The sequence below is a fragment of the Ornithodoros turicata genome, unplaced genomic scaffold (assembly GCF_037126465.1).
Source record: "Ornithodoros turicata isolate Travis unplaced genomic scaffold, ASM3712646v1 ctg00000858.1, whole genome shotgun sequence".
Lineage (NCBI taxonomy): Eukaryota > Metazoa > Arthropoda > Arachnida > Ixodida > Argasidae > Ornithodoros > Ornithodoros turicata.
This window is the reverse complement of record NW_026999407.1, coordinates 1,061,837-1,078,132: the sequence shown is the minus strand read 5'-3', so window position 1 is coordinate 1,078,132 and position 16,296 is coordinate 1,061,837. Positions and strand designations below refer to the sequence as shown.

The window sequence follows — 16,296 nt, the reverse complement described above, 5'->3', positions numbered from 1 at the left end:
ACTCATGATTGCAAGAAAATAAGCCTCCACTTCACTTTAATAGCCACTTTGGACAATTCTTTGATGCCGCTATCGAATCCTCCATTCGAAAGACTATATCATTCTGTGTTTTGATTGTTTCGACAGGCACTGTTGTGTACCGACTATTTCAGCCGTGCAGCCGTCGTCTAGGATATTCAGCACATTCTTCCAAGTGTTCGACAAAGTTGTGGTGTAGATCCCCCCAGACATAGGATTACCTCACCTAGCAGTTACCCGTATATTACGCCGAATAATATTCTTAATCGAACATGAAAAATATTCCCTTTCTCTATTATGCATTCACGTTTCTTTGTATATAGCAAACAATCAGAGTTATCTGCATGTATTGCGCTGTACATATTTGCACTATGCTCTCTCTCTCTCTCTTACGTTGGGCATCGTTGTTGTTGCAGCAATCTGCGAGACCGGCCCATTAAGGTACATTGAATACGACGGGACGCACGATCAATTAAATAAACGGGACATTAATGACGCCCTTTGGCATCGCAATAGGTGCTATAAAGGGCGACAAATAATTAATTACGCAGACGTCGATGCACATAACAAAGCGACGCAAATGGAAACTGAAAAGAAAGTCACGTGATGAACAGGAAGTAATGGCGATTTGGACTGGAGCGGCCGCCAGAGGGGTATACCACACACATTTGAAACCGCCGCTCCTGTGTTTCGTTCCTCCATCTTTTGAACTGTTGGCAAGTTGTCTCAAATTAGCGAGAAACAAATCGTGTTCCGGCACTGCTTTCAAAGGTGCTGTGGATTTGAACACACTCCGCGAAAAGATATCGGGTTGCCGAGCATTCTCGTTTCCAGATGCAACGCAAGCACGAGTCAACACTCACCCGATAGAGAAGCCATTTCTACATGGGGAGCACTTCTCAAGTACACTGCTGACATTTTATTTCTGGACGTCTTATCTAACACCTGTCATTTCTGTATACTGTATCACAGGGAAGGGTTCAAATGAAACCGTTGAGAGCGCTCGAACGTGTCAAACTCAAAGGAAAGAGTTTGGATAACGCATTTGTATTGTAGTCGTGGTGCCTTCTGTTTCCAACCAATCAGGAGATTTCTGACGAGCGGGGTTCTTTTAGCAGTAGCTGAAAAAGACATTCTCGATTATCAACGCAAACAGAAGCTACTCCGCAAGAGAGGCACCTCGCAAGCCCTCCACAAACGTAAGTGTTTTCATGATTTACGTAGCTTTTTAACTATTCAGTTACGTATATTTAGCAACGGCGAAAATCCTCGATATGACAAAACATACGAACCAAAGTTAACTGCATATACAAAACCCTGGTTCGGCCAATTCTTGAACATGCATCAGAGGTTTTCGGAGCCTTTTATATCTTCTAACATTAATAAGGTTGAAAAAGTTGAAAGCTTAGCGGTACGCTTTTTCTACGGTAACTATAGGCTCCCCCCTCTCTCCTTTACAGTTGATTCCCTGGAGACGCGTAGGAAAATGAAATCCTGACTTATTGACGGTGGTCATACAATAGAATACGAATCAAGATGTCTAACACTCGGCCATCTAGACACAAACATTCCAGTCATACTCCTGATAGGATGCACTCCTTCAGCTGTTCTTTTTTTTCTTTTTTTTCAGAGGATTGTGCCTCTGCCGCTACGTATCCAAGTTTTTGTAGTTTACTTGTTCATTGTTTGTAGCGGACTTTTAGAAATTATATTTCGATGAAAATGTTCACTTCCGAAATCAGCGCGTGCACTATGTGCATCATACAAGTTGATAGTGATTCTATATGGTGAATGTTATTACTTTTCTTATATTTTTTCATTTCCTGTAATCAGAGGCAGACAGTATCGCTAAATAAATAAGGTGTTCCATCTCATGCTAAGTGATCTGTATGGTGATTTCGGCTTACACGGATAATTTCTAATCACTGGAAAGACATGGGATAGTTTCTATGTTTGTGCTTTGAGAGGTTTCAGGAGGTCGGAGCAATTGGGGGGGGGGAGGGGCATTCTTTCATTGGGGTAAGGCAGATTGCCTAGGTGTTCCAGGTTTTGAGCTGCTTGCATTACAGCTTCTCCACCATCTGTAGCGATGTCTGTCATCCACATGTCAACGTTTATGCAGTACCACCGGTGTGGGTTGTCTGCTTCCCTTGAAGCAAGAAAATTGAGCAACAGCGAAAATTGTAACTTTTGCAGAGTATTCTAGTAAAGCTATGCATGCGAGCTCATACTGACGTAATTTATTTAATTCAAGGCAGCCACCACGCTTCCGAACCGCCATCTCAACACCGCGGGCAGTCCTAATCTGGATTTATGACCTGAACTCAACCGTTTGGGAATAGTTTATGCGAACCCATAAATGTAATAATCCGAGAAATAGGCCACTGAGATTACGTGCGTCATGTTCATATGGGTATGTCCGATCACGTCTAGATGAAGCGTCAATAGGATTTCCCAAAAATCCACTCTTTCTACATGGGCGATCAGATAATGCAGTTCGCGATCTCCTAGCACACGTTTCTTCAGGAATAGTCAGCAACGTGTGTTCACAGGTTCCTGACCCTGTTACAGTCGGTACGCCGCGTAAAAATCTGTCCACGAGACTTATGGGCCGCTAGTCTCATAACACGTCCATCAGAATCTTTGGCGTAAGCAGTGATTTATCCAGGCCCCCTACATCCCAGAAATGTTTAGCAACACCCCATATTTGTCCCCTGCGCACCTCCTACACGGGGGGCCTTCGTTATTAGACACATGACTGGCTTGAAACTTGGCTTTAGACGTTTCTGGATGAATCACTGGGCGTAAGATTTTTTAGGCCGAATGAAACAGTCCCAACGCAGTCAAATTGCTTAGTGAAACTACGATACGCTCCCTTCACAACGCATAATTTTGAGCAGCGCCAGGCAGGGAACATACGACGCTGGCTCCACCTCGGCGCTGCAAAGAGCGGCAGATTTTTAGAGGATTCACGCGCCAACAGTATGCGCTCTGCAGATGACGTTACCCGTCTGACAAAAAGATGTCCCACATCGAAAGACGTCAGTTATTTTTCTCAGTATCGGAATAGAGAAATACAGACCCTCGAACACAACCTCACATTCGGGCTGGAACGTTAGACGAGCTCGGCCATTCCTATTGGTTCTTGTAAGCACGTGAGCTATCTCGCGGCCTCCTCACTGGCGGAGCCAATGTTGCTGCTGGATGAGCTACTGTGACGATTTTCTATTCTAGAGACAATAGCTGGCGGTTGTGATCAGAGCCGTATATTGAAAGGGAGTCTGGTCATTGGGAGGAGTCACAAAAAGAGGCTCGACCGGTCAATCACAGTTTCGGTCCTGTGATTAGTTTGCTTTTTAACTGGGGCCGCCATCACACCTTATTGCCACCCAAAATGGCGACGAAAACAAACGCAGTGAAGCGGGGATTTCGTGACAAAAAATCTTCACAGACTACTCTGATTTTACGCTGCAAACGTACATCCTCATATACGCTTCCTGGAAATCAGTTTCAACTTATGCTCATCCATCGATGTCTAACTGAAAATAATACGTTTTGCCGCCGGTGTTAGGCCTAGTGAACACGGCGATCACAACGAAATCATAACAAAAACGGCACTGTGCTGTACAATCTCATATTCAATTGCATGATTTCATCGATATAAACATTCTTGCCTTTTATATTCCAACTATTAACGTAGATTTGTTTAAAAGTCATACCGACGACAGAATGTGTTCCAGCAGGTGGTTCTGCGGGCAGCGGTACAACAACGGAAGCAGACGACAATTCCCGACGTGCCTTACCCTCCCTAGGTGGCGTGCATCAAATTTGCACCAAAAATCCACTAGTTTTGCAGATTGCAAGAGGTATCCATTTCAATCCCATCCAATCCACTTGCCACCCAAAATGGCGCTTCCCATGTTGGATACAGGGAAAAATTGTGAGGATAGGTTGATTGATAGCGCCCTATATTTCAACACTTCATTGGTCGGAAAGCGGAAAAAGTGGGTGGAGCTTCAGGTATAGGCATGACCCATTAATGGCCAGACTCCCTTTTAATATACGGCTCTGGTTGTGATGAAACTGTTCACCCGAGTGTGGCCGACACCACCGTCACTATATATTGCCCTCTTTGCTGAAAAACTTGCAATTGCATATTTACGTGGATACAAATAACCGCCTTTTTCATTTATTAGCCTGGGCAACTTGAGATGACGTCATGCATGTCCTCATGTAACGCCCGCAAGAGCCTTTGACGTTTATGCATAAATAGATAAATAATCTCTCCCACAGTGACCTAAAAAGGAAATCATGGCGAGTGTGTTGTCGTTCCTAGTCGCAATATGTGAGTCTTTATTATCACTACTACGATTAATATAAAATAGTATCGTTGTGACGAAAAAGAGCTTTACTGCAGGTTTTGCGATCCAGTTTTCAGCAGCCCGTCAATCCCACTATATGGACCAGCTGCGCATGGCTCGCGCGCATGTCTACGTAGGTGAGAGATAGATTGAACAATTGATTGACAGTCGGCGAAACTGGCGTCAGAAGTGGGACGCAAATCGACAGCCCTGGGTGTCCGGACTTTTACGGCATGCTGCCTATCATCATCGGACACCACTTCGCCTGTCTTAGCATCATGCATAAGTAGACCACGTCACCCGCGTTGTCGTGTTTTCAGAAACCCATTAAATTGGCGTTTTTAACATTACTTAGAAATGTTCCGGTGCATCTTTCCCGCAGCTGTCTGTGACCGACTCGATATCGTTTTACAGGTTGCACTGTTCCTTTAAAGGGAAACCACCCCGTAGTGGGACATGCACTTCCGTGCGTGAAGTGAAGCGGGGGAAGGGGGACAAAAAAAGAGACTTTGGCATTGTAAAGTAAACATTGTAAGTTCATGACTGAATCCAAATTTGCAGTTATAACATCGTTTCGAAATGAACAAGGTATATAAAGTGATTTGGAGCGAACTTGTGGATTAATCCGCACAACGCCCACTTACATATTTCCATAAAAGAATGATGATGATGCAGCCCCTGGAGCGCACAGCGAACTAGGGCGTCACAAGGGAGAGGGCTTTGGTCATTCCTATTGGTTGTTATTGTCGATGACTCTTGTTTCTTTTATTCTTGTTTTTTTTTATTCGCGGTGCGTATTTCCGAATAACCTCCTTTCTGTGAGATATAGAATGTATGTTTCCGATCGATTTGCGATGTTTGCGATATTGCGATCTATGTTTGCGAGCCGTTTTTTACGTAAGTGCGTCTGGTTTCACTTGGAGCGAACTGTCATAACGCATAAAGCGCAGGAACAGGCAGTTTGAATCGTGGTACGGATAGCTGCCTGTTTCTCGCTTGGAAGTGCTGCGCATTAAAGTTCTCTTCTTGTCGCCTCCTACCTTGAGTATCTCCGACGCCTCAACATTACGTATTTAATCGCAAAGTGTACCTCTATGTAGGAAATGCGACAGAAATCTGCCATCTTCTCAAAGATGAAGGACTCTGCAAGGGGTTCTATCCCAAGTATTTCTATGATACGAGTGACGGCCAATGCAAAGAGTTCATCTATGGAGGCTGCTATGGAAACCTCAACAACTTCGACACGTACAACGAGTGCAAGAAGGTTTGTGGGGGTAAGAAACAACAAAGGCCGAGCAAGTTTGGTTGGGGTGGTTGGGGGTGACTTATGGATTAAGGTTAGGCAGCGTCTAATGCCATTAGAAGGGCGTTACATGACGAAGGGGGAAGATAAGTTCGTTATGAAAGACACATACAGGGTGTACCAGCTAAATGGGAACATATTCTTTGAAAATACGAGGGGCGTTCAAGTCAAACCGGGACTTTTCATTTTTCGAGAAATTAGTTTTATTTTTCAACGTAATCTCCAACTGCACTAATGCACTTGTCCCAGCGTTTCACGAGGGCTTGGATGCCAGCAGCGTAGAAATCTTTACCGACGCGTAGCAGCCATGATCGGACCGCATTCTTGACCTCGTCGTCGCAGCTGAAGTGGCGGCCCCCAAGGAACGCCTTCAGTGGCCCGAAGAGATGGAAATCGCTTGGGGCGAGGTCTGGTCTGTAAGGGGGATGTGGCTGCAACTCCCAGCCAAGTTCCTGTAAGGTGCGTGGTATGCGGGCGTGCATTGTCCTGTAGGAGGAGGAGTCCTTTGGTAATGAGGCCTGGCTTTCCGAAACTGGATGTGTTCATGAATGATAGTGTTCAACGTTCCCACAGAAAGGTCCGCCTTTCGAGCCAGTTCAAGACATGTTATCCGTCGGTCCTTGTGGATCAGGCGCTCTACAAGTTGGATGTTCTCAGGAACTCTGACACTGGGCTCTGAGCCGCCCCGGCCGGTATCGTCCTGCAATGATGTACGGCCGTCTCGGAACCGTTTGCACCACTCAAACGCTTTGCTGCGGCTAAGTGTATCGTAGCCATACTGAGCCTGAAGTCTTCTGTGAATTTCAGATGACTTTACGCCTTCACTCACGAGAAACTTCATGACAATTCGCTGTTCGATGTGTGCGCTCACCTCATTCTCGGCCATCTTGTCTAGCACGTGTCTTCTGTTTTGCACAAACTTTGGACCACTACGTGGTGAACGTGGAGGCCTGTCGCGTGTGAAAAGGATGAAAAATAAGTAGCGGGAGCCATTTGTACACTCAGGAGACAGAAAGTCCCGGTTTGACTTGAACGCCCCTCGTATATACAACACTTTTTCCGATATGAAATCAACTGCATTATACCATAGGCTGAAGAGCACTCCTTAGGAAGGCATCAGCAAGCTCCTAAGACAGTGTCTCGATGAACTTTCTATAATTCGCTTCATAATTGTAAAAGCTACTGAGTTTTCCCAATAAGAACATCTGATCCCTTAGGTCTCCTGATGCCGAAGACGTTTTCGGAACGAAAATCCGTTCGATAGATCGTCCGTAAAAACTTGGTGAAGGATCCCCACATTGACAAAGAGATGTTGGCAATGGTGTCGACGGCGGAACGTTTCCGTGCGTACTTGGCAGGAGCCAAGTTCACTGTAAGAACGGATCATCTACCAGACTACCACTGGTGTCCATTCTCAAGAACCCAAGCACCGTCAGCGAGATTGGAGCCGCTGAGCCTTACACTACAGCACTACCTTTTCGACGTGCAGCAAATTCCCGGAAAGGAAAATCCGGCTGACTACTTATCCAGGCACCTAGTACAAAATCGAGATGACCGCCCAGCTCGGGAAACTCTTGCAGTAGAAGAAGACGTCTCCTTCGTTCTCAGAGCGGCTACATCCAAGGCAATACCGGTGCAAGATGTGGAGAAAGCATACAAAGACGACCCGCAGATAAGCTTACTTCTCAAGGCACTACGAGAAGGTCACCTGAGAGCCTCTGGAAGGACAACAGGCTGAAGCCCTTCCTCGCCCTTCCTCCAGATTCGGGACGAGCTGACAGTGACAGAGGACAACATTGTCCTAAGAGGAACACGACTGGTGATTCCAGAAACTTTACAAACCCAGGGTATCCACTTGGCGCACCAAGGGCCCCAAGGCATCGTGAAGACAAAAACAGCGCATCAGGGAAAATATTTGGTTCCCAGGAGTTGACAAGCAAGTAGAGGCAGCAATCAGACATTCCGAAGCGTGCCAAAGAATAGTTCAGGAGAAGAAGACGCCACTTGTGTTGACACCGCTACCCAGACGGAGCGTGGCGATCACTTGCAGCGGACTTTGCAAGGCCTCCGCGAGGCCAGAAGTACCTGCTAGTCGTCGTGGACGAATACTCGCGGTATCCAGTGGTTTCCACGCTCCCGTCTCTAAACGCGAAAACCGTCGTGGATAGACTGAGCGCATATTCGCTGAGCATAGAATGCGATATGATTTGAAGACTGAAATGGTTCCCCTTTCTTTGGGAAGGAGTTTGCTGAATTTCTGCCCCTGAATTGTGTACGACACCACCGCACAACACCGCAAGCAAACGGCGAAGTGGAGAGGTTCATACGGAACGTAAAGAAGACCGTCAAGGCTGCGTGTGTTAGAGGGAACGATTGGAAGGAAGAGCTGAACGAGTATCTTCTAAGTTGTGGAGCAACTCCGCACCCCACGACATGTGTCATACCATCCGAATTACTATTCGGCAGGAAGATCCGAGTGAAGCTCCCCCAGTTACGAGAAGAACACTCCAGAGGAGAAGTTGAGTCCGTCGACCGACGACGGAAACGAAAGATGAAGAGCTATGCTGACGAAAAACTCAAGACAATACGCACACAGCCTTCGCCCAGGGGACACTGTTTTTGTGATGGGACCGTCACCGTTGGCTCACGAGCCTCGGTATGAGCCGCGGCCGTAGAAGGTAGCAACCGTCCAGGGTACCGCAATCACCACGGAGCGTGATGACACAAGAATTGTGAGGAACGCTTCCGCCGCATTCCGCGCTGCCCGTCACGAGAGTCCGAGGACTGGGACCTGGTGGATGATCTGGTGTGCACTCCGAACGGCCCCCATTTCCAAACCGGGGGACCCTACACGAACGAGGGCCCAATCGTCGCACCAGATGCGACAAAGACGGGGTCCGCCAGCAGAAGGAGATACTCAGCAAGGGAAAGTCGCGGCACTGTGCCGAGAAGAGTGCAGGACTACAGGAAGCTCAGCGGTATGTCGGCCGTTAGGTTTGAGACTAGGTCCCGGAGCGTACGCAGCACTCCTTGTGACGAACCGAACGAGTACTCGCACCAGATCCCTCGCCGAGCCGCTGTCTTGAAGCAGCGCATACCTGCCAAGACCCAGTATGAATCCCACGCGGCCGACGCTGCGTTGTCTTGCGTTGCGGTTAAGTCTGACGGTGGCCGATATTGCATCGTCGTATTATTGGCACCGTGTACAATACTGTGAAACCCTTATTGTTCGCGTGCCCATAATGTTGGCCAACCTCGCGAACTGAAAAGTTCGCGAACTTCAAGGCTATATGAAAATATTAAGCAAAGGTCGATACTTTCGAAACCGTGATATAATAGGATCTCTGTTTTCACCCTTGGGTGCCAGCAATATTTGTACAGCTTTACAGCACAGGCGTGCCAAATGCTGCCTAAATTAAATATATAGTAAGAGGAAATTAAATCACAAAGTGAGGTGAGCAAGCCACGAACTTTAGCATCTAGATTTCGCGAAATTTAGTGGCGGCGCATATGTGCCGTAGGCCCGATGCGCGAAAAATTCGTATCGCGAAATTAAAGGGTTTTCGTACGAGTACGTGGTTCTCGGAGAATACCTTACAATGTACTCTATGCAGGAACCTCGAGAAAATATGGGCCCAAGTCGTCTGCGCGTGGTCTTGCCTCGGATGCTGAATCGGGTAAGCGCTTCATCCCAAATGTACTTCACTCTCTTTTCTTCCACAAGGGTGGGTTTGAGAGAACGCCAAATAAGGCAGGGAAACAAGGCAAAGGGTGCGGGCTAGCTGGTGTATATCCACGAAGAAGACTGAGAGACACTGAGAACTTACGTGTGTCGTCATCTGTGTCTCTCGGTTTTCTTCAAGGCCGGGAAGGTTCGGTGTTAGGTGTCTTTGGGGCAAAAGTGGGTGCAGTTTTCCTAGGTCGTTTTACGGCAAGGAGGAAAGAAAACTGATAAGCGAGTGTGAAGTCATTCCGGAAGTTTGGGTGAGGGGAAGCAACTGGGACAAACAATTATCCTCTCCCAGCTCGCTGAAGCTTGGAGACAAGCTTAATCGTGTAGCTTAATTGAAGCGTAATTGTTTCTCCTAAAAGTTCACTGAGTGTAGTGACACTGCTACGAAATTTATCGCATCACTTGTCCGTCGCTACTGCCTCGTGCCGGTCAACGTCAACTACGCTGGCAGCAGGATTGTTTGTCCCACTTGTGGCGACGTCTCACCGCAGATTGGTCGGCTCCGGTGACCTGATCTATATGACGTGGTCATGACGTGCCCTATAGGGACCGTGCGACACCTAAAGGGGGCGCGCTGCTGCGTCGCGACAGCGCCGCCAGTGGCGGTCGTGGAAGTATCCGACGTGATACCACGCCGCCCGTTCTATGCATTCTCAAGTGGAACCGTAGCTTGCGTGGCGACTGCCGTAATTAGAAGGGCTAATTTTCGAACCTTTCTGGGGCGGCAAACACCGAGAGACAAACATTTATGGAGACAAACTGCACAGAAGCAACCACCGTATTTATAATGTGTCTAACAGTGCGGGAGGAGAAGAGCCGCTCACTCACGTCTGTCTGGTCAAAATACCTGTAAGTGATACGTCGAGAGGATGGTTATTTGACGCCTCACAAAATCCTGGCTTGCTAGCGAAGGCTATATACGTGTATTTCTCTGATTCCAGCCATTTGTAATATAGTGTTTTTGACTGAGTCTTGTATTTCTTTCGTCCTCTTAGCACACACATAGCTTCGTCACTGAAATCTACATCGTGCCCCTTTTTGTCCGTACAAATAAACAGGTGAGGTCACAACTTATTGTCTAAACTTGTACTGCAGTTTTTGCAGTATCTTCAGATACAATAACGCTGAAGAGATCCTCAACGAAGAAATTACATGAGTTTATACTTCGGCTACCGCCGTAGGCTTGCGGCACGACAGCTGTGAAATGGTCAGTGCGTAAATACTAAAACTAAACCTTTTTGACAACGTAGAACTTCCTTTCTCACTGTGAGACTCGTCAACCAGATTACCGGGAGCAATATCGGCTCTGGGCACTGGCGATGAAACACCTCAATGATTATCTCGAAATAGGTTGCCGTTTGGTCGGTGCATTTGACGATGATATCAGTATCCAGCGGCGTTTCACCGTCACGAAAGTGGCAACCGTAAATCATTGATCATTTTGCAGGTCCTCATTCAGTTTCATTGAAACTAGAACAAAAGAAATAGAATATGTTGTGCACACCTCATGCAATGGCCTAACGCGCGTCACAAACGCTATTCGCTGCGAGTCTAGCGCCCTCGGTGGTATTGGAAGCATAGAAATCACGAGAAATGAAACATCTGGTCCCCAATGAAGGGTTCGTGTAGGTGCTGGCGCACACAGTAAATCATTTTACACCTTTATTTGCTCAAACAAAGTGTATTCTTATAAAAACATCCTTTTCTATTCCACAAAGAGCGCAAAAAGAGCTAGCCTGCATTTACGCCATTCTGCAAAAAGTGCATTACTAAAGGTGTAATATCGACATACACCACGTCTTATCCAATGTGGATCATTAAGGGTGTAAAGTGGGGTGTTGAAACAGGTGTTTCCCGTCGAACGCGCCTTTTTTACACCCATTTGAATTGGGAGTATGGTGTTAAAAATGGTGTTTTATTTCGTGAGAGAAAAATTATGCTGGTTTCACAGCTCCGCTCAGCAAGTAATCACATTCTAGACGATAACCTGAGTTAAAAACACAGTATTTGACAGGGAGGGATGTTAGAAATTTAGCTTATACCTTTGACTCGTTGCAAGCGTGGGTGTTAATTGCAAAAACACATTCCCGCCACCGTTACAAACGTTTCCTGCCCCACCACATGTAACGAACGTGCCCCAACAAATTTTATTTCAGTATATGATACATCCGACACGCCAATATAGGCTACTGAGGGTGCCCCAGGTCTCTCTATGCCTCTGCACTCACGTTGGTCCCACAGTGTTAACAAGCTAACAAGGCATGCCTGCGACGCATTGCACTCCGGTTTAGGTTCTACGATGGAACCACGGCTGGAAGTCTACCGCGTACGCGGTGCTGCTTGCCATAGAAGCAAGAACGTCGAACTGTATGTCTCGGCCAGTGGTGTCGGTATGCTGCCGCGGAAGCTCCTATTACACTATTTTCGAGGGAATATTTGCTAGCAAATAATTCCATCATAAAAGGTGTTTTCAATAGAATACTCCCATTTTAAGGGTGTTTTTGTTTTTAAACACCCATTCTAACAGTGTTTTATTAGGAATACACTTAACTAAAGGGTGCATTAGAAAACACCCATCATTTGAGTGTAAAGGCAACACCAAAAAGGTGTGCGCCATGGGACAAGCCACTTACACCAATAAAGTGTAAAAAAGTTTACTGTGCAGTTAGCAATGCAACAGTTCCAGTGTGGCAAAAAAAGACGCCCGCACTTCACATGTAAACAAAGCTGGCTACCCGGAGGCTATCACGCAAGGTACTTTCTCCGGAGGCCGCATCGCGGCGCCACCAGTTTGTTGCACACTCCCTATACGTCGTCATTTCCACTGCACTTTCGTGATTTTTTATTAGCACTCTTATTTCGAACAAAAGATCATAAGAGCTTTCTTAGGGGCCTCGAGCTTGGGACCTGGAAATATAAAAGCAGTACAACAAGTCTAACACAAAAATACACTAACACAAAAATACTTAAAAGAAGTCACATTGGTCTTATCTGACTTCAATTGTGGGGTGACAACATAGAAAAAGTTAGACCTAGAAAAGAAGAACCTAGTTCGTTCTTGCAATGGAAGCAAGATAAGTCAAGTTCCCGAATGCAATCTTGATGAGTCCATCTCTTTGCATGGGTCCACTACCAGCCCACGTGGATCGCTCTTCTTATTTCATCCTCATATTTCGCTTCGCAAAACCTGTTTGTATCTCGTATGTTAGGAACATTCCAGAGGATGAGTGAACAATAAATATCTAAGGAACAAGCATAAGGCTACTTAAAGGGACCATGAAATGATTTTCGCGAATTCCGAGTACTCTGCAGGAAACCGTTCTCATGATCCCTCACTATCGTACACACATCCACTTTTAACCGTATTCTGTACAACAGGGGCGCAGTTTTCAGACAAAAATAGCGGGGCGTGACCGCTGAATATATGCCTTCGAAGCGGGCTTACGTCATCGCCATCCAATTCTCTCAGCCAAATGTCAACGACGAGAAAGACACACCCCGCGGGACCATGTGGGTGCATGGTTTCGGTTTGGACAACAACGACGTCGTATATCTGCCGTCGGAATCACTCGAAATACGGCGAAAGGCAAATTGTCAGCAATGGAGGAAGAGATTATGCGACACACACAGCGTCTATGGATCGTTCGGTACTCAGCAGCTCGTAAAATGTCACCGACGGAGGTATGTTCTGACGAAGAAGAAGTTCAAAGAGGAAAACGTGCTCCGCAGAGTCGTATATTGAAAGGCAGTCTGGCCATTGGGAGGAGTCACAAAAAGAGGCTCAACCTGTCAATCACAGTTTCGGTCATCTGATTGGTTTGTTTTTACGAAGGGGGCCGCCATGACACCTTATTGCCACCCAAAATGGCGACGAAAACAAACGCAGTGAAGCGGGGATTTCGTGACAAAAAATCTTCACAGACTACTCTGATTTTACGCTGCAAACGTACATCCTCATATACGCTTCCTGGAAATCAGTTTCAACTTATACTCATCAATCGATGTCTAACTGAAAATAATACGTTCTGCCGCCGGTGTTAGGCCTAGTGAACGAAATCATAACAAAAACGGCACTGTGCTGTACAATTTTGAATTTAATTTCTGAATCTTATGCATATAAAGATTCTTGCCTTTTTCTATTCCAAATATTCACGTAGATAAGTTAAAAAATCATACAACGACAGGATGTGCACGAGCAGGTGGTTCTGCCGCCAGCGGTACAACAACCGAAGCAGACGACAATTCCCGACGTGCCTTGCGGTGGCGTTCATCAAATTTGCTAAAAAAATCTACTAGTTTTGCAGATCGCGAGAGATATCGATTTCAATCCCATCCATATCCAGCTGCCGCCCATGTTGGATAGGGGCCCTATATTTCAAGACGTAATTAATTAATCTTATATTTAATTGCATGATTTCATGGATATAAACATTCTTGTTTTTATATTCCAACTATTAATGTAGATTTGTTTAAAAACCATACCGACGATAGAATGTGTCCCAGCAGGTGGTTTTGCCGGCAGCGGTACAACAACGGAAGCATACGACAGTTCCCGACGTGCCTTACGCTCCCTAGGTGGCGTTCATCAAATTTGCACCAAAAATCCACTAGTTTTGCAGATTGCAAGAGGTATCCATTTCAATCGCATCCAATCCACTTGCCACCCAAAATGGCGCTGCCCATGTTGGATACAGAGAGAAATAGTGAGGATAGGTTGATTGATAGCGCCCATATTTCAAGACCTCATTGAAAGTGGAAAAAGTGGGTGGAGCTTCAGGTATAGGCATGAACCATTAATGGCCAGACTCCCTTTTAATATACGGCTCTGGTGCTCCGGTAACCATGCTGACAGTCAACGGCTATAATACATTTTTCGGAGGATTCTGTGTCAACGGCTAGATACAATCTTGCCTAATCTTGTCAAATTAAAATATATTTCATGGCGAAGTATGTAAGCTTGTTTGCAAATTTTGCAGTTTGCTCGCAAAAGCCCGTCCACGAATCGGCAACATGCTCTGTGTATGATGTCACGGCCAGTTCGCCTTAGAAGCTGCCGTAGCAGCTGCCGTTCACGCCCGTGGTTAATATAGAATATCTTCGCTATTTGAACGATTTTCAACTTCATATTTCACAGAGTCAATGCTTTAGGAAAGGGGAACAGGTTAAAAATGATCGTGGGTTTTTCAAATATCCTTTCATGGTCCCTTTAATGGTTGGCTTACGCCTTTGCGAATGAAAGAAAGTCGCGTTGTGTCCCGTGCATGTCCTTACCCGAATAAAAGTTTCTTCTCAAAAACAGCAAACCCAGATATCCCAAATTTTGTAGAAGCCTCGTTAGATAAATTGACAAATAGAATGCAAACTTATTTTGACATGGTAAGCTATGAAAAACCGCACCGTGTTTGCAATCTGCAAGGTAAATGAATTTCTTCTCCCAAATAGAAAAACTACGAAACGAACGAGAAAAGAGAATGATATCATTCTGGGCGTGTCAGGTTATTCTACTAAAAATGCTACACTTTCTACAAAAACTTGCAAAGCAGAAATGCACCCCACAGACTCTTCGACACCGATGTCACCAAGTTCGATGATGCAGAGAAGTAGGAAAGCCTACCTACCTTAATATACGTACGTGGTAGGCTACTGTGTGCATGCAGCAATAAAAAAAAAAAAAAAGAAAGAAGAAGAAACTTTCATATGACGCCGTTCACGTGAACCACACTCTTAGTAAAATCAACCTGGAAATGGACGATATGCTGCACGTAAACAGCATCAGTTGCAGGGTCCTAAAAGTCGAATTGCAGTGAACGCTGTCCTATTTACGGAGGCAGTAGCTGAAGCACTAACTGCCCCGTGCCATTCTACAGACCACCTCACTTTGAGGAATCAGAAAGCTGTCCTGATTTCGCTCGCATTATAGCTCCAGCAGGACTTCTTACAATATCGAAGAATGTGGAAATGGCCGACACAGCTCAAGAACGTACTTTCTGCGTCCTTTGATGCAGTACTCAGCAACTCTTGCAAAATGCGATAATATGCCGCCATAAGAGAGACAATGCAAGTAATCCGCAGCAATAAGACTGGCTATTTCTAGAAAAGGAGAAACTTATTACAGTTGATGGACATTCCGTGAAGAAAGAGGTCGAACTGTGGCTATGAGCGGGGTACACACGATTTTCAACTCTCACATAGCGATCGTTATCGTTATATTTAAAGTTGGCGCGCTCCAAAGCCGCTTTGATAGGCTCGCGCAAGAGCTGGTGGCGAATGACGGTGCGAGGACATATGTCGGCACAGTTCCCTTAGAAGTCGGCCCAGGACGCACATTCCCCCAGGGCGTGAGTCGTGACGTTGCCCACATACGTGAGGCCGACAACGGCAAGCTCTATCACCACCACCACCACCACCACCACGGTGCGAGGACCAGCTCCCGTGGTTCAGTGATTAGCGTGCTGGCCATGTCACATCGAGACTAGGAGGTACCCGGGTTCGAATCCTGGTGCCGGCTGTGCTGTCTGGGCTTTTTTCTGGGTTTTCCTCAGACGCTTTCAGACATACGCCGGCACAGTTTCCCTAGAAGTCGGCCCAGGACGCACATTCCCCAGGGCGTGAGTGGTGACGTTGCCCACATAAATAAGGCCGACAACGGCGAGCGCTTTCACCACCAGCACTACCACGGTGCGAGGTGATGCATTTGACGCCCTTTGTAAGATAACGACAAGTTGAACACCGGGCCATGGACGTATGGAGAGCTGGAAGGAGTGTGGAGAATATGCCTAATAATATGCCCCAGAAGAAGAACAGTCTCTTCCACTAATCATGTGTTAATTTCATCACCCACAGCCCGTATTACGGCGTTAGAATATGCCATTTTAGCCGTC

General features: G+C 46.3%; 1 protein-coding gene across 1 annotated transcript in view; it reads left to right on the top strand.

Moving 5' to 3' along the window:
* Positions 1–982: 982 nt before the first annotated feature.
* LOC135375389 (carboxypeptidase inhibitor SmCI-like) overlaps positions 983–16,296 on the top strand; it is a 33,305-nt gene continuing 17,991 nt past the window's right edge. Inside the window, exons 1-5 of the mRNA XM_064608109.1 lie at positions 983–1,217; positions 4,312–4,363; positions 4,436–4,516; positions 5,480–5,653; positions 9,297–9,359. Of these exons, the coding sequence (XP_064464179.1) occupies positions 4,330–4,363; positions 4,436–4,516; positions 5,480–5,653; positions 9,297–9,359 (352 nt within the window). The 5' untranslated portion in view covers positions 983–1,217; positions 4,312–4,329. The remainder of the gene's footprint in view (positions 1,218–4,311; positions 4,364–4,435; positions 4,517–5,479; positions 5,654–9,296; positions 9,360–16,296) is intronic.